General features: G+C 47.3%; 1 protein-coding gene and 1 non-coding gene across 2 annotated transcripts; one reads left to right on the forward strand and one right to left on the reverse strand.

Annotated features, from left to right (window-relative positions):
• cib2 (calcium and integrin binding family member 2) lies at positions 1-27,620 on the reverse strand. Its single transcript, XM_068015188.1, has 6 exons — positions 27,603-27,620; positions 27,403-27,509; positions 27,200-27,311; positions 10,512-10,659; positions 814-1,009; positions 1-169 (listed from the first exon to the last, which is right to left on the reverse strand). The coding sequence occupies exons 1-6, from the start codon at positions 27,618-27,620 to the stop codon at positions 1-3; spliced, it is 750 nt and encodes a 249-aa protein (XP_067871289.1).
• trnas-uga (transfer RNA serine (anticodon UGA)) lies at positions 426-507 on the forward strand. Its single transcript has one exon. It is a non-coding gene; the product is annotated as a tRNA-Ser (tRNA).

A 27,620-nucleotide genomic window follows, 5' to 3' on the forward strand; every position in this document is an offset into this window, starting at 1 on the left:
TTAAAGTTGGGCCCAAAACTCAAAAAACACATGGGACAGATCTTCAACATGCAGCCGGGGTAGAAAGCTAGAGATCCTGAATGGCCGCTCATTATCGAACCCATCTCCGTTCCGCCATTCCATTTTGCGGATGTATTTTTTCCAGTTGAAAGGCACATTCACCCCATTACTTAATGAAGCCATGTTAGAAAGAGCAGGTCCATGAATATGCCCAGTTTTCCGAGCCTGACAGTGCTTGCAATCCAGGTCAGGGTGGATGGTGAAGCTGGATTAGCGTCACCTCTGCTATTATTTGGTAGCCTGTTTGCCTCTGAGTCACAAGGTTCCAGGTTCAAGTCCCACTCCAGGACTTGAACACAAAAATCAAGGCTGACACTCTAGTGCAGTACCGAGGGAGTGCTGCACTGCTATCTTTATTTTCTGCAGTAGCAGTGGCCAAGCGGTTAAGGCGTTGGACTTGAATTACAATGGGGTCTCCCTGCACAGGTTCAAGCCCTGCTTGCTGCAGATCATGCTTCCAGCATGGACGTGAAGGGCCAAATGGCCTCCTTCTGTGCCATAATGACTATGTGCTTAAACCCTGGAGTGGGATTTGAACCCATGACTTTCTGACTCAGAGGTAAGAGAGTGACCCAATGAGCTACACCTAATGAAACTGTGTGCTTACTTCCAACTTTTACATAGATTTTCCAACCAGGACCCATGCAAAGTATTGCACCCTTCATAATCAATCTGTCATGTAATCTGCACTCATTTACTATCATCTCCAAAGCACTGACAGGTCACAGATTTGCTTTCCTTGTCCTAACGTACCTGAGAAAGTCTGGTGCCCTGCCGATCATGTTCTCAAAATCTGGATAGTTAAGCTTCCCGTCCCCATCCAAGTCAGCCTCTTCGATCACTTTCTCACACACCAGGGTCACCTCTTCGGGAGCGAGCTCCTCTCGGGTCAGCTTATTGAGGGTCTTCTCCAGGTCTGATTTGCAGATGAAATTGTCCGTGTTGAAGTCTATTGGAGATAAACGCAGCACACAAGAAAATGAGGGTCCGCCAAGCATGCCTCACACTCATGGTGGTTGCAGCATCATGACTAGATACTTGCCAACTCTCCCCCGCCCCACCCTTTGCAGGCAATGTAAACTCCAGGGAGAGGCAAAATACTCTGGAGAATTGCTCTCCGATTCCCTCAGGTGATCCAAACCAGTCCAGGAGATCACCTGGATCACATACACTTGCATTGTTAATCCACTTACCTTCAAATGATGTAATTTCAGCCCCAACCAAGAACCAGTCCAGCTCCCTCTTGAAGGCTTGACTATTATAACCAATCATGCTAAACCAGACCAAATTAATTTTGCAATAAAGGACAACCTAGCTCCCTGTTCTAGTCCGTGATATTGTCTCTAATAGGCAGTAAACTGGGAGAGGCTGGTTACTGTCCATGATGCTACAGGGTAAATTTGAGGGCACAGCAGAATTAAAATACAACTGAATTCTTTTTAATGGCCTTTTTGGAAGTTTACAGGACTGGTTGTTTGAAAGATTTATTCCCAGCACTGGTTAGTTTAGTGACATAATAGTGCATTCCAGAAATGATTCATTAGACATGGCACTCTTTGAGGCTGTACTTTATCAAAGGACGATTTTTCATACTCATTGATGGATTTATCATCAGCAACGGAGCAGCTTTGAGATTACAAATTTCCAAATGTCCAAAATCAAACAAATGAAGATGAAGACACAAAAGCATGTGTAGACACAGCTACACTCACCCCGTCACAGTCAGTGTGTTGTCCCCCAGACCCTCACAGTCTGCGTCCTTCACAGTCACAGGATTGTCCCTCACACCCTCATTGCTGTTGGTCCGTTCCTTAATTGTCATGTGATATTAAATGAGCTTCCTCACACAACCAGAGTCTGTGTTAATGTAATTAATGTAAAGTATAAGTAATTTAAAAAGGAGATAGATACAAAGGATCAAACTAAACTTTGAGCTGTTCAAGGTTCTCTGTAATTTAAAAGTGTCACTATTGGTGAGACATTGTTTAAGATTATCTCGTGAATTAACATTTAATTTCAATGTCATGTGTAACAGGCTCAGAATTTTCACTTGCTGGTTCACCCATCTGGTTCACTTATGTCCTTCAGGGAAGGAAATCTGCATGTGACTCCAGACCCACAGCAATGTGGTTGACTCTTAACTGCCCTCTGAAATGGCCTAGCAAGCCACGCAGTTGTATTAAACTGCTACAGAAAAGTCAAATAAGAGGAAAACTGAACAGACCACCAGGCATTGATCTAGACACCAGAAATGACAAAGGCACACCCTGCCCAGTCGACCCTGCACCAGAACTGAAGCCTGTCTTCAAACAATTCGATTCACCCCAAGTGATATCAAGAGACAGCTGAAGGCACTGGATACTGCAAAGACTATGGGCCCTGACAACATCCCGGCAATAGTACTGAAGACTTGTGCTCCAGAACCAGCCGTGCCCCTAGCCAAGTAGTTCTAGTACACCTACAACTCTGGCATTTACCCCGCAATATGGAAAATTGCCCAGGTATGTCCTGTCCACAAAAATAAGGACAAATCCAACCCATCAGTCTACTCTCAATCATCAGCAAAGTGATGGAAGGGGTCGTCAACAGTGCTATCAAGGGGCACACTCAGCAAGAACCTGCTCACCGACGTTCAGTTTGGGTTCTGCCAGGGCCACTCAGCTCCTGACCTCATTACAGCCTTTGTCCAAACATGGGCAAAAGAGCTGAATTTCAGAGGTGAGGTGAGAGTAACTGCCCTCGACATCAAGGCAGCATTTGACCGAGTATGGCATCAAGGAACCCGAGCAAAAGTGGAGTCAATGGGAATCGGGGGAAAATTCTCCACTTGTTGGAGTCATACCTAGTGCAAAGGAAGATGGCCGTGGTTGGTGGAGGCCAATCACCTCAGTCCCAGGACACCTTTCCTCCAACATAAGGTCAGAAGTGGGGATGTTCGCTGATGATTGCAGTGTACAGCACAATTCACAACTCCTCAGATACTGAAGCAGGCCATGCCTGCATGCAAAAAGATGACATTCAGGCTTGGGCGGATAAGTGACAAGTAACATTCGCATCACACAAGTGCCAGGCAACAAGAGAGAATCTAATTATCTCCCCTTAACATTCAATGACATTACCATCACTGAATCCCCCACTATCAATATCCTGGGGGTTACCATCGACTAGAAACTTAACTGGACCAGCCACATAAATGCTGTAGCTACAAGAGCAGGTCGGAGGCTGGGAATTATGTGGCAAGTTACTCACTTCCTGATTCCCCAATGCCTGTCCACCATTTACAAGATACAAGTCACGAGTGTGATGGAATACTCTCCACTTGCCTGGATAAGTGCAGCTCTTACAACACTCAAGAAGCTGGACACCATCCAGGACAAAGCAGCCTACTTGATTGGCACCCCAGCCACCACCTTCAACATTCACTCCCTCCACCGCCAACGCACAGTGGCAGCAGTGTGTACCATCTACAAGAGGCACTGCAGAAACTCGCCAAGGCTCCTTCGACAGCACCTTCCAAACCCACGACCTCCACCACCTAGAAGGACAAAGGCAGCAGACACGTGGGAACACCACCACCTGCAAGATCCCCTCCAAGTCACTCACCATCCCTCCATTGTCACTGAATCAAAATCCTGGAACTCCCTTCCTAACAGCACTGTGGGTGTACCTACATCACATGGACTGCAGCGGTTCAAGAAGACGGCTCACCACCACTTTTCAAAGGCAATTAGGGATGGGCAACAAATGCTGGCATAGCCAGTGATGCCCACATCCCATGAACAAAATAAAAACCAATAACTCACCCCAACCACTGGGACAGCTCAGAAACATCCATGGTGACAGCCCCAGTCGTATAATTTAACATCACTTTTCATCAATTAAACCTACAATTATGAGCTGAGGGAAGAGAATTGCCAAAGTGGCCCTTGCCAAAATCCTTACTGAATCGCATTTGTAAGATGCACACTTGATTAAATTATTTTCAACGTCAGATTTCGATGCAGTTACAGATAACCCCAGTAAGAAGGTAAATATTGAGGCTTATCTTTTATTTATTATTCATTCACAGAACATGGCATTTCTGGCAAGATCAGCATTTATTGCCGATCCTGAGTTGCCCTCAAGAAGGTGATGTTGGGCACTGCAGTTCGTGCATGTTTCCGCAATGCTGTTGGGTAGGGAGTTCCAGGAGAGGTCAGTGACCAGTGACTAGGAGGCGACAGCAACCATTGACTTGGAGAGGTCAGTGACAATTGGCCAGGAGATGTGGGTGACACTTGACCTGGAGAAGTCAGCGACTATTGACCTGGAGATGAGAGTGACCCTTGACCTGAAGATGTCAGCAACTATTGACCTGGAGAGATCAGAGACCTTTGACCTGGAGAAGTCAGCGACCTTTGACCAGGAGAGATACACTAATTTACATTCTCACAGCCCTCAGGGTATACACTCAATGGAGAGTTTGTAGAAGGAATACAATAATACAAAATAAAGGACCCAGCAGTTTGGTATTTAATAGTAGTTCCAAATAAATGAATGTTTAACGATTAGGATATAGGACGTGAGAAGCCCACACTGCAACAAGAAAGATGCTCATGGTCCACTTATGTAGAAGCAGATGGGATTCCCATATGGGCCTTTTAAATCAACAGGGAACACACCAGGGCCTGCCGTGCTTGTCCGGTATGTAACAACTGCCACTCGCATCAATAGGGAGGTGATATTAACTGCCCCTCCCTGGTGAAACAGAAAAGGTGAATTACCCACTCTGTCCCTGATACATTGAGATTATAAAACGTCTGATTTTTCAGGGGTTTGAGGTGCCCATCTGATTCAGGCAGGAGATTCATATATTTATGTAAATAGGGACAGAGTATAAATCAGGAAATTAAAGGTGCGTGTAACAAGGGTAACACAGCAATCATGGGAGACTTTAATTTTCATATAGACTGGGCAAAGCGAATTTGCAGAAATAGTGTGGTGAACAAGTTCATGGGACATATATAAGATAGTTTTTTATATCAGTATATCAAGGAGCCAACGAGGAAACAGGCTATTATAGATCTCACATTGTGCAATGAGAAAGGGTTAATTAATAATTACAAAGGGATTGGAGAATGAGTGAATAAGTCTTGGTGAACCATCTGTGTAGAGTTTGGTCTCCTTACCTAAGGAAGGATATACAAGCTTTGGATGGAGCACAACAAAGGTTCACTAATTCCTAAATAACTGATTCCTGGTTTGAGGGGATTTTCCTATGAGGAGAGATTGAATAGACCATACGACCATATGAATTAGGAGAAGAAGTAGGCCATTCGGCCTCTCGAGCCTGCTCTGCCATTCAATAAAATCATGGATGATCTATTTCTGTCTTGAATTCCACACTCCAATCTACCCCCGATAATCTTTGATTCCCCTGCCTAACAAGAATCTACCTACCTCCGCCTTAAAAATATTCGGAGGTAGATAAATTGTTTGGAGTTTAGAAGAATGAGAAGTGATCTCATTGAATCATGTAAAATTCTTAAGGGGTTTGATAGGGTAGATGCTGGGAGAATGTTTCCCCTGACTGGGGAGTCTACAGCTGGGGGCGGGGGGGCATAGTCCCAGAATAAGAGGTTGGCCCTTTAGGACTGAGATGAGGAGAAATTTCTTCATTCAAAGGGTTGTGAATCTTCGAAATTCTCTACCCCAGTTGATAAGTATATTCAAGACAGAGATCAATAGATCTTTGGACATTAAGAGAATTAAGGAATATTGGGATTGGGTGACAAAGTGGAGTTGAGGGAGAAGATCAACATGATTGTATTGAATGGCGAAACAGCCTCAAGGGGCAGAATGGCCTACACTAGCTCCTATTTTTGTGTTCTTTTGTTCTTATTGCACAGAAGGAGGCAATTCAGCCTAGCTTTGAAAGAGATATATAATTAGTTCCACTCCTCTGCTCACCTCCCCATAGCCCTGCATCATTTTCCCTTTCAGGTATCTATCCAATTCCCTGTTGAAAGTTATTATTGAATCTCCTTCCACTACCCTGTCAGGCAGCACATTCCAGATCATAATAACTCGCTGCATAACAAAATGTTCCCATGTTTGCCTCTAGTTCTTTTGCCAATTACCTTAAATTTGTGTCCTCTGGTTACTGACCCTCCTGCCATTGGAAATAGTTTCGTTTTGTACACACTATCAAACTCCCTCAATTTTGAATACCTCAATTAAATCTCCCCTTAACCTTCTCTGCTCTAAGGAGAACAATCCCAGCTTCTCTAGTTTTTTTCACGTAACTGAAGTCCCTCATCCCTGGTACCATTCTAGTAAACCTCCCATGCACCCTCTCCAAGACTTTGGCATCCTTCCCAAAATGTGGTGCCCAGAACTGAACACAATACTCTAGCTGAGACCCAATTAATGTTTCATAACCCTTCTTGCTTTTGAACTCTATGCCTCTGTTTATAAAGCCAAGGATCCCGTATGCCTTTTTGATAACTTCCTCAACTTGTCCCAGCACCTTCACAGATTTCTGTACTTACACCCCCAGCTCTCTCTATTCCTACACCCCCTTTAAAATTGTACCACTTCATTTATATTGCCTCTCCTCACTCTTCCTACCAAAATTAATCACTTTACACTTCTCCGTGTTAAATTGTATCTGCCATGTGTCTGCCCATTTCACCAGTCTGTCTACATCCTCCTAAGGTCTGTTACCATCTTCCTCGCTGCTTACTACACTTTCCAGTGTTATGAAAACCCACATGCCAAATGGAAAATATTAATTTCATCGATTGGAACTTTGCCTGAGACTTTTGCTGGAAATTCTTACAAATAAGTTCTTTTAAAAAGAGTAACCTGGCAGCCAAGATGGCCATGAAAATTTGCATTTGAAACACCAAAGGATTAGACGGGAGACAACATGACTGATTCAACCTAGCCAGAACATTGGGGTGCTCTCTGATTAAATTATCTCAAATGGCTTTGTCTACACGGTCGTCAAGAGCCAGCGACACCCATTGACTTTGAAAGAGCCAACCCTTTCCAAGTGTGACTGAACAACTTAAAAGTGTGGCACCTTGAATCTCAAAGAATTTTCCAGAAGGCCCTCACTAACCCAACAAAGAGGTTTGGGAATGTCATGAGACTACTGTGCAGTTTTGGAGAGGCTAAGCTTTGTCAGTCAGAAAGCAGACAGTAACTGGAAGCCATCAAGGGAACAACTCTCTCTCCCTCTTTCCAGTAAAGATCCTGAGAAGCCTCAAACCTACAACTAGGGGACAAGGATAAAACTCCCTCTTATGCCTTCCGGAGACTGAGAAGCAAACCTACAACTGTGCTCGTGGCCCAGCGAGGCCTTCAGGACTACAATTTCAACTAAGGACTCTGGGACTGAGATTCAGTATTTAAATTCCATTTATTTCAGACTCTACTCCAACCACTCAACTTTGCTTTCCCTCTGTAATCTATTTGCGTGTATGAGTGTCTCTCGTGTGAATGTAAGCATGAATGAATATCGAGTAACCTTTGCAAGTTTAACGATTTGCCCTCTCTAAGAGTTTGCTTTCATAGTCTTGGTGAATGGCAGATCATAATGATCTGGGAAATGATTTCTTTGTCATGTCTCTGAAGTTGCAATTCTGGCTCAGATCTCTGATTCTCATCATGTAGTGGTCAAGGGTCTCGCACTTGTCTTGTTTTGATTGCCTGGGTACATAAATTTTGCAGTGAAGAATTTTCCCTCAGTTGAAAATATCTTGTAAGAGCATTCTTTGCTGTGTCATTGCCGGTTCCGGTGTCTGTGAATGTATCAAAGACATCGTCAACTTTTGGTCCAGCAGAGTGTAGGAGTAATGCTGTCTTTCTGTGGGGTTTATTGGTGCTTTAATCTTGTGAGCCACTTGTCTCTGTAATGGCTGGAAATACAGGCAATTGTTGCGCACGCATGGGCTGGAATTTTGCACTAGTTGGACCGGAACCGTCGACCGATCGAAAAGTCGGTAGCGATCCCGCCTCCGCTGGGCCTAGGGATCTACTCTGGATTTTTACAGTCCCCAGGCCCTTAATTGGTCTTAGGCGGGACTTCCGGTCTCATTGAGGTGCAACTGCCGGCCAATCAACAGGCTACCAGTTCTTAGTCCCAGCAGCGTCACCGGGAGCAGTGGCCACTGCTGGGAATGCAAACCAGCTTCGTGATCAAGACGACAGAGAGGACGGAAAAGAGGTAGGTTTTTGGGGCCTCTCCGGGGGGGGGGAGGGGGGGGTGGGGGTGGTGATCAGTCGGGCTTTGGCGACGCAAGGGGGGGTTGATTGAGGGTACGGGAGGGGGGTGTCGGGCATTGGGGGTGGTTGGGGCATCGGGGTGGCCCTCTGTCAGGCACAGGGTGCCTGATCAGGAGGGCCCCTCCCTAGGCCCGCAGAAGGCCGCCAACATTTAACAGGCGGCTTTACTCGGGCCTGGGCCACCTGCCTGCCAAGGGTAAAATCCCCATAGCAGCAGGCAGAGACCCTTAAATGGCTGTTAATTAGCCACTTAAGGGCCTTGCTTGGCCTGCGGCGGGCAGTCCGTTTCTTGTCGCCCCGCGTAAAATGGCGGCGTAGGCAGGAGCAGGTCGGGAAGGGCCCCCCGAGCCTTCCAGTCCATTTTACACCACCCCGCCGCCACCAGCACGCTCTTTGGGGGAGCGTAAAATTCCGGCCATGGTGATTGTTTTTGTTTAAATCCAGAACAAAAATTTTTTTGTTCCAGCCCAGGTTTTCTCTGTACTCCAGTCCACATTTTCGCTCCGATCCAGTCCTGCTTTTCTCTGTGCTTGCGGGGCCTGCAGCTGCTTCTATCTCTTTCTGTGTTTGCTTTCTATCCTTGCATCCTCTGTGCCTCATCTTTTTTTTTTCTCATCGCCGGACCATGTAGTGTTGTGCTGTGTTCTTGTGTCTTCATTAAAGATAGACGCAGGCTTTCTATTCGGGATTCAACACAAACACTATTTATCGTCTTACTTATCTACATTGCACGATCTCAGATCCAGGTCTTTTCCTCACTGGTGTGTGTATGCTCCCTGCAAACCATGTGTTGAGTGTGTCTCTCAAAATGGTGTCTCCCTATATATGGAGGGTGATGTCATCAGTTGCATGAGTGGCCTAGTCTCTTAAAGATGAAATCACCACTACACTACATTACAATTGGCTTCAATTTTGCTGTCGAGTTTATTATGTGGTGCTTTATTGTGTCTTCTGAAAGGCCATATACACAGATATTGAGTTCACAAGCCTATAGTCACTGAACTGTAGAAGAATGAGAAGTAATCTCATTGAAATTTCTACAATTCTTCTAGGGCTTGACAAGGTAGATGCTGAGAGGCTGTTTCCCCTGGCTGGAGAGTCTAGGGCTCGGCGTCATGGTCTCAGCATAGTGGGGTCGGCCATTTAGGGCTGAAATAATTTCTTCACTCAGAGGCTTCTGAATCTTTGGAATTCTCTACCTCAGAGAGCCATGGATGCTCAGTTGTTGAGTATATTCAAGTCTGAGATTGATAGATTTTGGGCACTAAGGGAATCCAGGGATATGGGGATAGTGCAGGAAAGTAGAATTGAGTAAAGGTTCAGCCACAGTATGGCCAACACCTTCTAATTCTTATTTTCTTATAGCATGACTTCCATTAACTCTCTCCCTTACTTTATCAAAGAACACAATTAACTTTCCCCAGATGTTAGGCTGACTGGCCTCTGATTGCTGGGTTTATCCTTTGCCTCTTTTTTGAACAGAAGTGTAACATTTGCTTCAGGCCTTCCATATCTATGTGGCCAATGCCTCCTGTTATGTCAATAGGACCCCGATTCCACCCTAACCAGGAAGTGAATGGTAGTCTGACAGCGGGGCCTTGGTTGGAGAGAGTCTGGTGTGAGGTAAGCTGAAAACTTTGCTTTGTGAGGCCAGAGGGAGCAGGAGTCCTCCACCAGGCCCCACGGGAGAAGTGTAGGCCTCCCCTCCCCCATTACCTCCCCCACTACCTGCTTCCTGAACTGCTAACTTCCCCAGGAGCCCCCATCCCCATACAATTCTCCAGCTGTCTTGGTCACAAATTCAGCCGGTAAATGAGGCCCGGCCTTTCAAATTGACCAGGTTTTCCATCAGACTCTTGCTAGGCCGCATTCCCCATCCAGGAGTTAAAATTATCCCCATCAAAGTGACTAGGCAGATCCTCCGCTTTGCAAGAGATTATTTGTAAAAGTATAACTGTAAAATCATAGACTATGACATGAATATCGAAAGTGTGACGACTATAAGTACATTTTTAAATCGAAGCAAAGGTTACGTGTTTCATGAATCCAGGGCAACTTGTATTCTGGCCTCACGTCTCTGATCACCTCGTTTTTTGTTTCTGTGTCTGTCGCGTTCTATGCTTTGCTCTATTAAGAGAAGCCGCAAGTAGTTCAATAAATGAAGGAAGTGGTTACTGTACCATAGATCTTAAAGGCGTAAATGGCCTTCAACTCTCGGGGAGCCATTTCACTCAGCACCGAGAACATGTCCACAAAGTCGTTGAAGCTCAGGTTGCCCTCACCATCCTCGGAAAAGGTCTTCACTATTTGCTCTTTGAACGGATTCTCCTGTGAAAACAGACAGCCCGGTTTTTACAAAAAACAACTTGCATCTCGTCTCCCTCACTACAGTACTCCTCACTGGATTTATTCCTGCAAGGGTTAACCTCCCAATACCGTACCCCTCGCACAGTTATTCATTCACAAAGGATTAACCCCTCATAGCTCCCCAGTTCTGTGCGGATCAGGACTCCATTATCATGTAAAATGTGGAAACTGGCTGAAAATATTAATTAAGTGTTGAGACACAGTCAGAATTCCAACTAATCCAGAAGCTCAATCAGTTGCAGATAAAAAATTTTTATGAAAGCCATAAAACAGAAAGATGTAAGTATCTCTGAAGTTCAAGGAGAATTAAATAAGATGAAAGGACGGAACCCAGTCATTCACCTTTACTGCAAGCAATTAAAGGAAATCTTTAATTTGTAGGAACAGTTTTTATGTGGTGTAATGTAATTTTGTTCTACACTGCACTGGGTGATGCCTTGTTTGAGAATTAGAACATATTCAGCCGCTGCTGATTGACGCAATATCCACAAGAGGACGAAGATTGATCAGCTGTTTTTCTTGGGCCCTGCTCCTCAGTGCAAACATTCCCATTCGATCATTGCTTGTCAGGTTATTGCAGGTCTTAAAGATGGGGCTTAAATCCCGTTAGAAAACCCACAAACAATAAACAATACGCCTGTTGAATAGTGTGCGGGATCTCCAGGAATGAGAATACATTCCGTAAGAGCGTGTTTTCCTTCGCGCAGAATCCTACTGTGTCTGAAACAATGTTTTAAAAACAAGGCCTTAATGGCGGGCAGGATTTTGCCTGCGGGCTTGAGAAACGCGATGTCAGAACTCCCGACCCCCTCCGCCCCAGGGTTGGAGGTGGGGGGAGGGGAGTAGCCAGAGCCTGTGATTTCCGCATGAGGCGCGCTGCTGTTTGGCGGGAGGATGGGTTCGTCAGCCGATTAGCGGCCACGTCTGCGGGATGGAGGCGGGACTGCTGAAGTGCCGGCCCAATTTAAAGGCATCGCGGCAGCCATTACTGAGGCAGCCATTTGAAAGAAGGAATGCGGGAACCAGGGAGACAGGAGGAGAGGCAGCGGACTGCCACCTGGGGCAGGGCTGTCCCTCGCTTCGCTGGAGGCTGTGATGGGGGAGGGGTCCTCTTTCTGGAGGGTGGAAGGAGAAGGCCACCTGGCTGGACAATCAGCAACAGAAGTGGGGTGCCTCAGCTGGTTCTCCCTTCCAACCATTCGGAGCGTCCGCCAGGGGCTGAGGCAGTCGCCAAGGAGAATGAGGGTGCCACCCCTCATGGCGCACCATCAACATTGGCCTCCTTGGCCCATCTGGCTCCATCTGTGCAGCAGGGCCCAGTGACAGAGGCTTCCCCTGCACTGACACCAGAGCAGCAGCCTTTGGAGGTGCCCCCTCTGGAACCTCCACAACGAGGATGACCGCCACGTGCATCTCAGCAGCAAGCAGAGACAGGGAACAGGCTGCCACCACCTCATCTAAGACCACAAAGGGAGAACCATGTAGATGTGGCTGAGAGTGGAGACCACCGTGTTGGGCAGAGCACTGAGTGGGTCACTGGGGTTTGCCTCACCAGTAAATGTGCATTTCTCTTTTCAACACTTTGTAAATATTGACACATGACGCCACATGTGAGCTTTCGTTCTTCAATGGAGAGACAGGAAAAGAGAGAAGAGGTCGTGAAGGGGAGCAAGGGTCCGTGAACGGTGCCGGTGAAACCTCTGGACAGATGTGCATCATTCACTGGTGGTAAGAGTGGATCTGTTCCAGGCAGCGTCTTCAATGGAAGTGTTCTCACAGGTTGGTGAAAGTGAGTTCCAGACCATGCTGTCTTCCTGGGTTACAAGGGCTCAGCTGAAACGTGCCTGGATCAGATGATCCCTGACATTGATGACATCCTGATGACACCCTTGAGTCCTCTACAGCTGGGGTCACCTTCCTGTGCAGCCTGGGTCACCTTCCTGTGCAGCCTGGGTCACCTTCCTGTGCAGCCTGGGTCACCTTCCTGTGCAACCGGGGTCACCTTCCTGTGCAGCCGAGGTCATCTTCCTGTGCAGCTGATGAGCCTCTGTGTTCTGCATCTTCCTCTTCACGTTCTGCTCCTCCTCTTCCTCTGATGAGCTGGCTCCTTCCGGGACCTCACCCTCTTTAAGGTCCACACCTCTCTGGAGGGCCATGTTATGGAGAGCACAACAGGCTCCCACAATGAGCGAGTGGGCACCACCTGACAGGTTCAGAAGCCCGATGACCTGCTCAATGGTGGCCCTTGCAAGCAAATGGCTGCGCTTGTAGCGCCTCTTTGGCTCCATGTCGGGGTCTCATAAGGGGTGAGAAGCCATCTCTTCAAGGGATAACCCTTGTCCCCTAGAATTCATCCTCGAGGTTTGAGGGGGTGGAGTGAAGAGCGACAGCAGCCTGGACTGGAGAGGATGAAGGAGTCATGGCAGTGCCAGAAAAGCGAGCGCACACATGGAGGAAGCTCGTGTTGTGGTCACAGACCAGCTGAATGTTGAGGGGGTGGAAGCCCTTCCTCTGATGAATCTCATTGGCTACTCACAGTGCCTCGGTGGCCTCATGGGTGCAGTTGATGACACCTTGCTCCTGGGGGAATCCAGCGATGGAGGAGAATCCCACTGCCCTCTGTGCCTGCGAGGCCACGTAGGTTTGCAATTGAATGTACTGCCCAGCTCTGGCAAAGAGGGCATCAGCGTCCAGCGAGATGCAGTGGCGTGCTGCTGTTTGCAAGATGCCACCAAGTCCGCAGCTGATCCTTGGAAGGAGGCAGAAGCGAAGATGTTCAAGGGCACATTGACTTTGACGGCTACTGGCAGCGCACAGTGACCAGTGCTGTGAGGTGTGAAGTTGTTTGCGGCGAGGGCACAAATCTCTGTAACCATCTGCCTGGATAGGCACGGTGTCCTGCGGCGCTTGTTCTCTGACATGTCCAGGTAGCTCCAACTTCGGCAGTACCCCCTATGCTGCGGGTATTGCCTCCATTGTGTTCCTGCCCCCGTCCCTCTCCGGTGCCCTCCTCATGCCCGAGCCTCTGCTGCTGAGGATGTTGATCCTCATCATCACGGGACCCAATATCTGAGAACTGTAATCCCATCACCAGCTGTTACCTTACTTGCACTCAGCTGCACTCACACTCATGCGTGGAACACGAACCCTCTCTTCTAATGGCCCCACGATGCCAAGAGTGTCACAACCCCTACCACTGCCCGAACGGGTACAGACCATTCTCTCCACAACCTCTACACACCCAATGTGTGCCACTGGCTTAGTGAATCTCTCAGCCATGCTCCCTTTTTATGGACCCACCTAATTTAATGGTGCAGCCATGACGGGCTCCCAGCTGTGTTGCCGCCTTCACGCATCCGGAATGCCCCGATCTAGCGGGCAATTCATACGCACATCCCCCCTTCCCCAACAAAGTTCCAAACTGGCCCTTAATGAGCTGACATTGTTAACAAGAGGAACTGGCCTCATTTCCAAATCGGGTGGATTTCCAGGGCTCGCCTTCCTTTGTCCTCTGGAAAATCGCCGGAGGCAGGAATGGCGACTTAAAGCTGGCACACCGGCTGGCAGCATGAATTTCAGTGCCCGCCTCCCTGCCCACTCCCACTGGGGCCTCAAGATCCTGCTTGGTGTCTCCAAACTGAGGCGAGGTTGTAGGATTGAAGGACATGACTGTTATTGTTTCAGTCTCTTCCGAATTAAGATAATAGTGCCCGTACGATCCATTTTTGCTATTCAATCAATCATATATTGAAGATTTGTTTGATTTACTGCTGTAACATTGGGACTGTTTAACCTGCAATTGGACCAACCATCAATGGGTCAGTCCAGCATGACATCATAATCGCATTGATTCAGAATTTGAGGAGCCCGGGCAAAACTGATCAATAAGGATAGGGGGGAAACTCTCCACTGGTTGGAATCATACCGAGCGCAAAGGAAGATGGTTGTGGTTGTTGGAAGTCAATCATCTGAGCTCCAGGATACCTCTGCAGGAATTCCTCAGGGTAGTGTCCTCGGCCCAACCATCTTCAGCTGCTTCATCAATGACCTTCCCTCCAACGTAAGTTCAGAGGTGGTGATGTTCACTGATGATTGTACAATGTTCAGTACCATTAGCAACTCCTCAGATACTGAAGCAGTCCATGTCCATATGCAGCAAAACCTGGACAACATCCAGTCTTGGACTGATAAGCGGCAAGTAACATTCGTCCACACAAGTATCATGGCAATGACCATCTCCAAAAACAGAGAATTTAACCATCTCCCCTTGACATTCAATGACATTACCATCGCTGAATCCCCCACTGTCAACATTCTGGGGGCTACCAGTGACCAGAAACTGAACTGGAGCAGTCACATAAATACTGTGGCTACAAGAGCAGGTCAGAGGCTGGGAATTCTGCAGCGAGTAATCCACCTCCCGTCTCCCCACAGAAAGAACAGGGAGAGTGGGACTAATTGGATAGCTCTTTCAGGCACGATGGGCCGAATGGCCTCCTTCTGTGCTGCATGATTCTATGTGGCTCCCAGACTGAGGTACCAGTCTTGATGTGTGCCAGGTGGGGAGTGGCAAATCGAGGCTGAACAATTCTTCACCGGGAGAAACAAAGGTAACACTGCAGTGCAAAGCACTGCAGAACACTCTCGTACACTGCCTGGTTTTAAGAGCGGCATCTCAGTGACTTGCAAGCAAGTTATCCTCCTGTCCTGACCATTGATTGAGTGCAATGCTGGGAAACAAGTGAAGAACCGTAGAAAACGAACTGGACCAAAAAAAAGAACAGTGCCTTCCTCACAAAAAAATAAACATTTTGTTCACACAAAACAACAAGAGACTGTTGCAAGATGGGCTAAGCTGTAGGCTCTGGTGCTTCGATCTATTTGGTTTGTAAAACAAATGATTTATTGATATTACAATACTGAGTCAAAGCCAACGATGCCTCAAGAAATGTATTGGCTCATTCAAAGATAGTAGATAAAGATGTTGCATTATGAATATGGTAATGAACTGACAGACAGGGAATAAACGAGCAGGTTATTAGACCAGCTTGGTTCAGGCAAACAGGAGCAATCTATCCAATAAACAGCCCAATTATCCTCACTGCATCAAACATAGTCACATTGTTGACTCAGCTTAACTCAAATAGCCAATGCTGTTTCTTTAAGCATTATGGCACTGCTTAATAAAACAGCCTCTTGGCATTCAGGTAATTTGCCAGCATAAGCAATAATTTGATTAAACTGCAGTAGGTGACGTGCATTATCAATAAGTTATTCCCAAGAACTGGAAGGCAAGCACTGACCATTAACTATGACAATACCAAAATGATGTTGTGAATCACGGGGGCCAATAATGTGTTTTTAAAAATAAAATCAATATTTAATCTCAGGACGTGGGCGAGGCTGGCATTGATTGCCCTGGATGCAAACAAGTGGCTTGCTAGAGAGAGATTAGCCACATTGGTGTAAGACTGGAGTCACATGTAGGCCAGACCGGGTAAGGACAGCAGGTTTCCTTCCCTAAAGGATATTAATGAAACCAGTTGGGTTTTTATGACAATCCGACAGCTTCACGGTCACTTCTTATACACCCCGAATGCTGCTGGACATTGCCACCCTGCATTGTAGTGTATTGAAGCCTGAGGCCTACATAATGCCCCATGAGCTCAATGGCTGTATTAAACCACCCAGAGCACATCAGTTGTGCACCTGACCAGGTTTTTAAAAATGTTTTTTCATTCATTCTTGGGTGATTGCGGGTGTCACTTGCAAAGCTGGCATTTGTTGCCCATCCCGAGTTGCCTTGAGAAAGTGGTGGTGAGCCATCTTCTTGAACTGTGGCAGCTCATGAGGTGTAGGTATACCTACAGCGCTGTTGGGAAGGGAGTGTCAGGATATTGACCCAGTGACAGTGAAGGAACAGCAATATAGTTCCAAGTCAGGATGGTGTGTGACTTGGAGGAGAATTTGTTGATGGTGGTGTTCCCTGCCCATTAAGGTCAATGGAAAGGGAGATCGAGCGAGGTGCAGGTACTGTAAAACTGTTCAATATCAGCCACTTTACACTGTCACCAACAGCTAACAATAACCCCGCCTGTAGGTGATTAACCATCTTTTGGAGATCGACTCTTCTGGAGAGTCAAACAGACTTAAAATTTCCGGAGCCTCCTCCGGTGTGGATTTGGACCTATTGCCACATGCTAATGAGTTACTGGGTGTCACAATCTTTAAACTTCCTGCATCCCATTGAATGCCAGTGATTCAACAACACATCATTACGTCTAGGTTTTATCGCGATCATGTCGTGGCTCCGCCTTTCTTTTAAAAATGAGCAGGGCTAATAGGGTGAAATTATGAAGACAAAGTTGCATAGTCTAGGCTTGTATTCCCTCTCAAGTACAGAAGATCAACTTGTGATCTAGTTGAGATGTTTAAAATGATTAAAGGATTTGATAGGGCAGAAAGAGAGAAACTATTTCCTCTGGTGGGTGGGGGGGGGGGGGGGGGGGGGGGGAGTCCGGAACAAGGGGACATAACCTTAAAATTAGAGCTGAGCCATTCAGGGGTGATGTCAGGAAGCACTTCTTCACACAAAGGGGAGTAGAAATCTGGATCTCTCTTCCCCCCCAAAAATTGTGAGAGTTGGCAGTTGATTTTGTTATGATCAAGGTTTGGAGGAATGCACTGTCTTTCTCTAGTTCAACTTCCCCACGGGTCACAACATATATTTAAATGTTTTACCCAGTTACTGATACGGCCAATTATATACTTTATATATTTTAGTTTCAGAATAAAAATCCACCAACCAGGTTTCTTGAATAAACAACAAAATTATTGATTTATTATGAAACAAGATTTATTCAATAAAGACGCAAAGCTTATTAACACACAGTTTGAAATATGAAAGTATAAACATATACCCTTTTAAAATAACCTCACACACACACACACACACACACACAAGCCGGATAAAGAGAAAAAAATAAAAAAAACTGGCTCTGCAGAGATCAAATTTAAGAAAAAGACTTTGGCCAAGTTGTTGTCAATTCTTGAAGAAAAAAGACAAGATATGGAATGTTCCGGATGGCCCTTTGGTCTAGCACCCAGGTACACAGAGACGGCTGTCACTGGGATCTTTCTGGAGCAGTTCTTTTCAGGCAACATCAAGGATTAGGCTGGCAGGCATTTCTGAAGTATCACTGCATCAGGGGTTTCAGCTATCACATTGGATTCTCAGGGTTTCTCAAAGAGGTGGAACAAGAATGAGCTGGTTGCTTCTCACTCTTAGCAGGCTTACAACCCAACTGAATTCCAAACAATATCCAAAAATGAAACCAAAACTCCTGAGCCATAAAACCAGCCATGTGACTTCTCTAAGCAGTTCCATAGTCCATAAGGCTCCAGCTGTTAACTTAGCTGAAGACATGTGACTTCCAGTAAGTGTTTGTTTTTAAACAAAGTCCCAAGTATCCTTCCGGTGACCGTTTGAAAAAACCAGGTCCAGCATCTATAGAATCGCTTCAGTGTTTCAAATGAACCAATTTCCACAATCTTTTAAACACAAGTCAAAGAATATATTAATAATGGAAACACCTTCATAACAATTTTAGTTAGGCAAGTAACCAAGAAGGGTAAATGGAGTTAAGATACAGAACAGCCATGATCTAATTGAATGACGGAGAGGCTTGAGGGGCTGAATGGCCTCCTCCTATATTCCTAGGTGTGATCGTAGATTAAATTTTAGGTGGTAATGCAAAATGTGCCCTGCTGTAGTACATGAACATGGAGCTGTGAAAGCATTCTACATGGCAATGTTTCAAGGTTCAAAAGGTTGTGAGGTGCGGGTTCCGAAGTGGTGTGGGTTACAGGGAGGTGTAGGTTATGAGGAGCTGCGGGTTACAGGGAGGTGCGAGTTACGAGGAGGTGCGGGTTACAGGGAGGTGCGAGTTACGAGGAGGTGCGGGTTACAGGGAGGTGCGAGTTACGAGGAGGTGCGAGTTACGGGGAGGTGCGAGTTACGGGGAGGTGCAGGTTACAGGGAGGTGTGAGTTACGAGGAGGTGTAGGTTACGAGGAGGTGCGGGTTACAGGGAGGTGTGAGTTACGAGGAGGTGCGGGTTACAGGGAGGTGTAGGTTATGAGGAGGTGCGGGTTACAGGGAGGTGTGAGTTACAAGGAGGTGCGGGTTACAGGGAGGTGTAGGTTACGGGGAGGTGTGGGTTACAGGGAGGTGCAGGTTACAGGGAGGAGTAGGTTACAGGGAAGTGTGGGTTAGGAGGAGGTGTGGGTTACAGGGAGGTGCGGGTTACAGGGAGGTGCAGGTGATGAGGAGGTGCGGGTTACGGGGAGGTGCGGGTTACCGGGAGGTGCGGATTACGGGGAGGTGCGGGTTACGGGGAGGTGCGGGTTACCGGGAGGTGCGGATTACGGGGAGGTGCGGGTTACGGGGAGGTGCGGGTTACCGGGAGGTGCGGGTTACCGGGAGGTGCGGGTGACGAGGAGGTGCGGGTTACGGGGAGGTGCGGGTTACGGGGAGGTGCGGGTTACGGGGAAGTGCAGGTTACAGGGAAGTGTGGGTTAGGAGGAGGTGTGGGTTACAGGGAGGTGCAGGTTACAGGGTAGTGTGGGTTAGGAGGAGGTGCGGGTTACCGGGAGGTGTGAGTTACTGGGAGGTGCGGTTTACGGGGAGGTGCGGGTTATGGAGGTGCGGGTTACCGGGAAGTGCGGGTTACGGGGAGGTGCGGCTTACGGGGAGGTACGGGTTACGGGGAGGTGCGGGTTACCGGGAGGTGCGGATTACCGGGAGGTGCGGGTAATGGGGAGGTGCGGGTTACCGGGAGGTGCGGATTACCGGGAGGTGCGGGTTACGGGGAGGTGCGGGTTACCGGGAGGTGCGGATTACCGGGAGGTGCGGGTTACCGGGAGGTGCGGATTACGGGGAGGTGCGGGTTACGGGGAGGTGCGGGTTACTGGGAGGTGCGGATTACGGGGAGGTGCGGGTTACCGGGAGGTGCGGGTTACGGGGAGGTGCGGGTTATGGAGGTGCGAGTTACGGGGACGTGCGGGTTACGGGGAGGTGCGGGTTACGGGGAGGTGCCGGTTACCGGGAGGTGCCGGTTACGGGGAGGTGCGGGTTACGGGGAGGTGCGGGTTACGGGGAAGTGTGGGTTAGGAGGAGGTGTGGGTTACAGGGAGGTGCAGGTTACGGGGAGGTGTGAGTTACCGGGAGGTGCGGGTTACGGGGAGGTGTGGGTTACGGGGAGGAGTGGGTTACCGGGAGGTGTGGGTTAGGAGGAGGTGTGGGTTACAGGGAGGTGCAGGTTACGGGGAGGTGTGGGTTAGGAGGAGGTGTGGGTTACAGGGAGGTGCAGGTTACGGGGAAGTGTGTGTTAGGAGGAGGTGTGGGTTACAGGGAGGAGCAGGTTACGGGGAAGTGTGTGTTAGGAGGAGGTGCGGGTAACATGGAGGAGCAGGTTGCAGGGAAGTGTGGGTTACGAGGAGGTGCGGGTTACCGGGAGGTGCGAGTTACCGGGAGGTGCGGGTTACCGGGAGGCGCGGGTTACCGGGAGGCGCGGAAAACGGGGAGGTGCGGATTACGGGGAGGCGCGGATTACCGGGAGGTGCGGGTTACCGGGAGGTGCGGGTTACGGGGAGGTGCCAGTTACCGGGAGGTGCCGGTTACCGGGATGTGCGGGTTACCGGGAGTTGCGGGTTACCGGGAGGTGCGTGTTACCGGGAGGTGCGGGTTCCGGGGAGGCGACGGTTACCGGGAGATGCGGGTTACGAGGCAGAACTATGTGACACGTGTAAAAGCAAAATACTGCGGATGCTGGAAATCTGAAACAAAAACAAGAAATGCTGGATTCACTCAGCAGGTCTGGCAGCATCTGTGGAAAGAGAAGCAGAGTTAACGTTTCGGGTCAGTGACCCTTCTTCGGAACTGACAAATATTAGAAAAGTCACAGATTATAAACAAGTGAGGTGGGGGTTGGGCAAGAGATAACAAAGGAGAAGGTGCAGATTGGACCAGGCCACATAGCTGACCAAAAGGTCACGGAGCAAAGGCAAACAATATGTTAATGGTGTGTTGAAAGACAAAGCATTAGTACAGATTAGGTGTGAATATACTGAATATTGAACAGCAGCAAGTGCAAACCTGAAGAAAAACAACCTGAAACAACCTGAAAAACAACCTTCAGGTTTGCACTTGCTGCTGTTCAATATTCAGTATATTCACACCTAATCTGTACTAATGCTTTGTCTTTCAACACACCATTAACATATTGACACGTGTACTTGGCTCACCTACCCAGAATTGCTGGGAAGCCTTATCTTGGTAGATTTTCACAGCATGATAAATTCCTTCTGCTCCCAGGTTCTCTGAATATTGGACAACACATTTACCTTTCCTACCACCTACTCCCTGTCGGAATGCACCACTCTCATCTGATGACAGCCCACAATGCCAAGCAGGGAAAACTTCATTTGCCCCAGTTTCACGGCTGCATCAGTGAATGATGAGACTCATGTCACGTAATTGCCCCATTGCTCCACCACTGAAGATTTGCTTGCTCTACACTTTCTCTGCAGCCTTTAATGATCCCTTTAAAAAGGCAATAAAAGCAAAATACTGCGGATGCTGGAAATCTGAAACAAAAACAAGAAATGCTGGATTCACTCAGCAGGTCTGGCAGCATCTGTGGAAAGAGAAGCAGAGTTAACGTTTCGGAGTTCCGAAGAAGGGTCACTGACCCGAAACGTTAACTCTGCTTCTCTTTCCACAGATGCTGCCAGACCTGCTGAGTGAATCCAGCATTTCTTGTTTTTGTGCCTTTAAAAAGGCAACTGCGTCCCCTTAAAAGTTGCAGCAGCACCACATATTTCACTTCTCCCCCCACCCCACCTCCCGACTGAGTTTCCAGTCTCAGTCCCAGCAGGGAGCTAGGTGTTTATCCCCGGAGTCTTCAGGAATTGAATATTCATCTCCAGAACACAAGCAAATAAGGAGAACAATCTCAGATGAAAAAAAAACAATTGCGTGTGTTTTTTTCACATTTTCTTTGAAAATTTTCAATTATTAATTAATCTGAGGCTAAGCCAGTCTGTTTGCAGCTTTGGTGTCACATTTGACTCCGAGATGAGCTTCCGACCTGCCATCACTAAGTCCGCCTACCTCTGTAAAATCGCCCGACTTTGCCCCTTCTCAGCTCTTTGGCTGATGAAACCCTCATTCATGCCTTCAGTATTTCTAGACTTGACTATTTCAATGCACCCCGGCTGGTCTCCCACATTCCACTCTCCGCAAACTTCAGATCATCCAAAACTCTGCTGCCCATGTCTTAACTCGCACCAAGTCCCGTTCCCCTATCACCCACTGTGCTCGTGGACCTAAACTGACTAAACTAAACTGGTTAAGCAAAGCCTCAATTTTAAAATTCTCATCCTGTTTTCAAATCCCTCTATGGCCTCACCCGATCTCTGTAATCTCTTCCAGCCCCACAACCCTCCGAGATATCTGCACTCCTCTAATTCTGGCCTCTTGTGCATCCCTGATTTTAATTGCTCCACCATTGGTGGCCATGCCTTCAGTTGCCTCGATCCCAAGCTCTGGAATACCTTCCCTACACCTCTCCATCTCACTTTCCTCCTTTAAGACACTCCTTAAAACCTACCTCTTTGACCAAGTGTTTGGTCATCTGACCTCATAGCTCCTTTTGTGGCTCAGTGTCATCTTTTATTTTATAATGCTCCTGTAAAGCACCTTGATATGTTTTATTACATTAAAGGTGCTATATAAATGTAAGTTGTTGTTTTATAAAAAAATATTGGGGATGGAAAACAAGAAGCTCTTCCGAACAGAAAAGGCTAATCCAATGGGCTAACAAAGAATCTGTTCCCTTTCCAATTGGCTGTGCTTCTGGAGAATGGAGGTGTGTGGGGCAGGGTGATTAAAGGTCAGAGCTCATGTGATGAATCCTCCAGGAATAGAGTCACCCAGAGTTGGCAACAGTGTTGGAAGATTATCATCCATATTAAAGTCCAACTCCAGAAGATGCAGATGGATTGGCTGCACACGGTACACATGGGCACAATTCCCAACAGCACATAAAACCTGCGTGGAAAAATCAGACCCTGGTAAAACTCACCCAAATATTGCAAATCTTTAACACTGTCAAATTCCACTAGTCTGTTTAGATGCACAGTACGTCTTGAGGTGAAGTCCAAAGAGATAACATTCCTATTGGCAGGATGTCAAAATCGTTAAATTGAAAGTATTTTAAACCTGACTGGTTTTATCATCCGAAGATTTTATACTGTTGTAATGAATTTTCACTTCACATTTTGGAACTGAATCCTCTTAGGAAGTGAATGTCTCACTGTGAGATGAGTCGGAATGGTTCCTTGTCAAATTGTACGTGGTACATGACTTCTCTTTTCTTTGTTCTGGGGTTGTGGGCATCCCTGGCAAGGCTGGCATTTATTGCTGATGCCCTGTTTTTTTTATTTGTTCTTGGGATGTGGGCATCACTGGCTAGGCCAGCATTTATTGTATATCCCTAATTGCCCTCGAGAAGGTGGTGGTGAGCTGCCTTCTTGAACCGCTGCAGTCTATCTGGCGCTGTTAGGGTGTTCCAGGATTTTAACCACGCGACAGTGAAGGAATGGCGATATAGTTCCAAGTCAGGATGGTGTGTGGCTTAGAGGGGAACTTGCAGAAGGTGGTGCTCCCATGCATCTGCTGGCCTTGTTCTTCTAGGTGGAAGAGATTGCGGGTTTGGAAGGTGTTGTCTAAGGAGCCTGCATTGCCTCTTGTAGATGGTACACACTGCTGCCTCTGTGTGTTGGTGGTGGAGGGAGTGAATGTTGAAGGTGGTGAATGGGGTGCCAGTCAAGCGGGCTGCTTTGTCCTGGATGGTGTCGAGCTTCTTGAATGTTGTTGGAGCTGCACCCATCCAGGCAAGTGGAGAGTATTCCATCACACTCCTGACTTGTGCCTTGTAGATGGTGGACAGGCTTTGGAGAGTCAGGAGGTGGGTTACTCGCCATAGAATTCCCGGCCTCTGACCTGCTCTTGTAGCCACAGTGTTTATACGGCTAGTCCAGTTACCCTAGTGTGGCTCGCTGATGTGGGACGGGAGTCAGGTATAAGAAGGGCAAGGTAAGGGTGGCAGCTTTCTTTCCCTAAAAGACATTCGTGAACTAGTTGAGCTTTTAACAACAATCCATGATCACTTTTACTGGCACTAATTTTTAAAATGATTATTTCCAGGATTTTTTTCTTAAACAAAGAAGTCAAATTCTAAAACTATCATGGTGAGATTCAAACACATATTCCCTCGAGTACTAACCAAGTAACTACACTACCATTGTCTATACTGTCTAACTGATTAGTCTCAGTTTCTCCTGCCGGGGTCATTCCACAATGGATGGTAGATTATGGGCAATGACACATTGGCTGTGACAGTGACACCACATTGGGGTTGGCACCCAGAATCAGCCAGTCTGATTCCTCCCCTGACTGTTACGCAGCTCAATACCATAAATTTGTAAACATTTTTGTGTTTAATAACAACAAATTAAATCCCCATCATTTCTGAAATCTCTTCATTTTTAAAATGAGCCCCAGTGGTGAGGTCAACAATCTGGTCTCATTGGGGCCAGTAATGTGATCATTGGTACCCAAAGCATTGCTACACAGGGGCCCTGCACTACTGGGCGGGGCGTGAGGCTTGAGGCCCAGTTCGCTGCCTCACGGTGCACGCTGATTATGCAGTCAGCACACAGAATTTGGGCAGCAAATGTGCACAAGGCTTACCCGAGAAGCATGGCAGTCACTCAAACAACTTTTTCAAAGTTCTTTCATGGGATGTGGGCATCACTGGCAAGGTCAGCATTTGTTGCCCATCCCTAATTGCCCATGAACTGAATGGCTTGCGAGGTCATTTCAGAGGGCAGTTAAGAGTCAACCACATTGCTGTGGGTCTGGAGTCACATGTAGGCCAGACCAGGTAGGAATGGCATATTTCCTTCCCAAAAGGGCATTAGTGAACCAGAAGGGTTTCTGACAACAATTGATGATAATTTCATGGCACCATTAGAATTAGAATTAGAAACTGAGACTAGCTTTCAATTCCATATTTTTATTAATTAAATGATTAAAATTTCACTCGTGGCCATGGTGGAATTTGAACCTGTGACCCCAGAGTATTAGCCTGGGGGGGGGGGTCTGGATTACTAGTCCAGTGACATTATCACTATACCACCATCTCTCCATTTGCCTATTGCATGCAGACATGCAAAGCACCAGCCCTTGGTTGCTCACAGGTAAATCTGCCCCAGATGGGAGGCCTGCTATTGGTGGGACTTTACCATGAAGCTAGGGTTGCCAATTCTGGTTGGACACATTCCTGAAGGTTTCATCACATGACCTCCCACCTTCAACCATTCCCCTCCCCCGCCCACAAATCCAGCAGCCTTTTTAAATAAAAGTGCGTAAAGCAAATGGAAAAAAACACAATTTTTTTTTTAAATGCCAGTTACAACAATTTGCATTTAGATAGCACCTTTAATGTAGTAAACGCCGCCAGGCACTTCAAGGGAACGTAAGGTGGCCACTGCCAGGGGCCAAGAATACCGGACAAGGGACCTGGCAGACCTGCAGCACTGCAGCGCGGAGGGCAAGATACCACCGCACACGGAGACAGCGTCATCACACATGGAGATGACGTCATCACGGGCCTCCCATCTGCAACTAAAAAATGCACCAGAACCACCTGTGTTTGGGAGTATAATGGATTCATTTCATGTGAAAAATATTGACGGGAACAGCAAACTAAAATCGCAGTGTATTCCTGGCTGGCCATTGTCTTAGATTCCTGTATTGCGCAAAATTACTTTAGGTGCATATGCATCTTTAAATGATTCTTCTGTGCTAACCCTGGTACGCCAGACATAAATACATCTGGTACCGGACATTGGACAGACTGGTGAAAAACCAGATGAAGGGCTACCCTACAGGAAGGTTATCAAATAAAATTTGTCACCGAGCCACATAAGGAGCTATTAGGGCAGCTGGCCGAAGGCTCGGCCAAGGAGGTAGGTTTTAAGGAGCATCTTAAAGGAGGAAAGAGAGGTGGCGAGGTTGAGGGAGGGAATTCCAAGCTTACAGCCTCGGAAGCTGAAGGCACAGGCACCGATGGTGGAGAGATTAAAATCGGGGATGCTGAAGAGTTCCGAATTGGAGGAGTGCAGCTATCTCGGAGGGTTGTGGAGCTGGAGGAGATTACAGAGATAGGGAGGGGCAAGGTCATGGAGGGTTTGGAAAACAAGGATGAGAATTTCAAACTCGAGGCGTTGCTTGACCAGTTCAATGTAGGTCGGCGAACACAGGGGTGATAGGTGAACGGGAATTGGGGCGAGTTAGGACACGGGTAGCAGAGTTTTGGATGATCTTGAGTTTACGGAGAGTAGAATGTGGGAGACCAGCCAGGAGTGTGTTGGAATAGTCAGGTCTAGAAATAACGAAGGCATGAATGAGGGTTTCAGCAGCCGATGAGCTGAGACAGGGGTGCAGTTGGGCGATGTTATAGAGGTGGAAATATGGGATCTTGGTGCAGATGTGTTTGGAAGCTTATTTCGGGGTCTAATACAATACCAGTATGGTGTTGTCTCCCAAGTTGCCCACAACATTCTCCAGGAGATGAATATGTAATTCCTGGTTACTCCAGGACAATGCTGGAGGGTTGGCAACATTTAGAAACATAGACATAGAAACATAGAAAATAGGAGCAGGAGTAGGCCATTCGGCCCTTCGAGCCTGCTCCGCCATTCATTATGATCGTGGCTGATCATCTAACTCCGTAACCTGTTCCCGCTTTCCCCACATTTACATGAACCTTTGGTTACATCTTGTACAGTGGCTCCCAACTTCCTGCTGTCGTTCATATTCCTTGGCCGATCAGGCAGAGCGCCAAATCTAATATCCGTTGTTCTCTGGTGCACCACGTGTCTGATAATCTGCAGCCTCTGGATAACAAAAGTCCTGTGAAAATGAGCATCTCATTTTGCCTATGTTATACGAGCAGCGGTCGGCCTCGTGCCTTCACATTGTATAACTGTGACACTGCTCCATACCTCCGCGTGGTTATTTATCATTCCCGATAACATCAGTCTCAAAGCTTCAGTATATATCCTCCTCCCCATGCGGACTTAGCCCCCCTGCCATTGCTCTCAATATGTCGCCCAGCTGAGTGCAGAGCAAGTTGTTTGATGCTTAATGCTCAACAGACGCTCCTCCTTATGCTGCCATGAAAATAACTGCAATTCTCCATTAAATGTAACATTCTGGCGATAATTGCTACCTTGTTAAACAAAACAAACATTACCTGCATGGCTAAGCTTACATTACCCTCTTCAATTATACAAACATCCCATACTTGTGAAGGATGCCTTGCATTCGACAGCGAGTGGAGCTGCCCACAAAGCTTTCCGCATTCCAGTACCTTTAGCTCTGCCATGTTTGTTATGAGTTGAATTGGAATTTTGACGTCTGGCTCGTTGGTGTAATCCATTGGCACTATGTGAGGGGCCATCTCATGGTATCTACCATGCAACCTGCGGAGAAATGAGAGGCAACCTTAGAGAACCTTGATGACGCCCGTGCTCATTCCCAATTTGGCTCACCTTGAGGCATTGCCTGCTTTACTTCAGAGTACATCTATTACTCGCCTTGTAATCAAGTCTGCAATCACTGAAGCTGTCACATTTGGCAGCCTCTTCAATTTTATTTTTCCTCGACAACTCGCACAGGAGCTAAATAAGTAAATCAGGATCCCGGGCATTTTTAATAACGTTTCTGCAATTTGCAGATCTTTGTGCTGACTTTCATTGGGATGTCTGCCTTACCTGGCTCAATTCATACAT

The sequence above is a fragment of the Heterodontus francisci genome, chromosome 35 (assembly GCF_036365525.1).
Source record: "Heterodontus francisci isolate sHetFra1 chromosome 35, sHetFra1.hap1, whole genome shotgun sequence".
Taxonomy (NCBI): Eukaryota; Metazoa; Chordata; class Chondrichthyes; order Heterodontiformes; family Heterodontidae; genus Heterodontus; species Heterodontus francisci.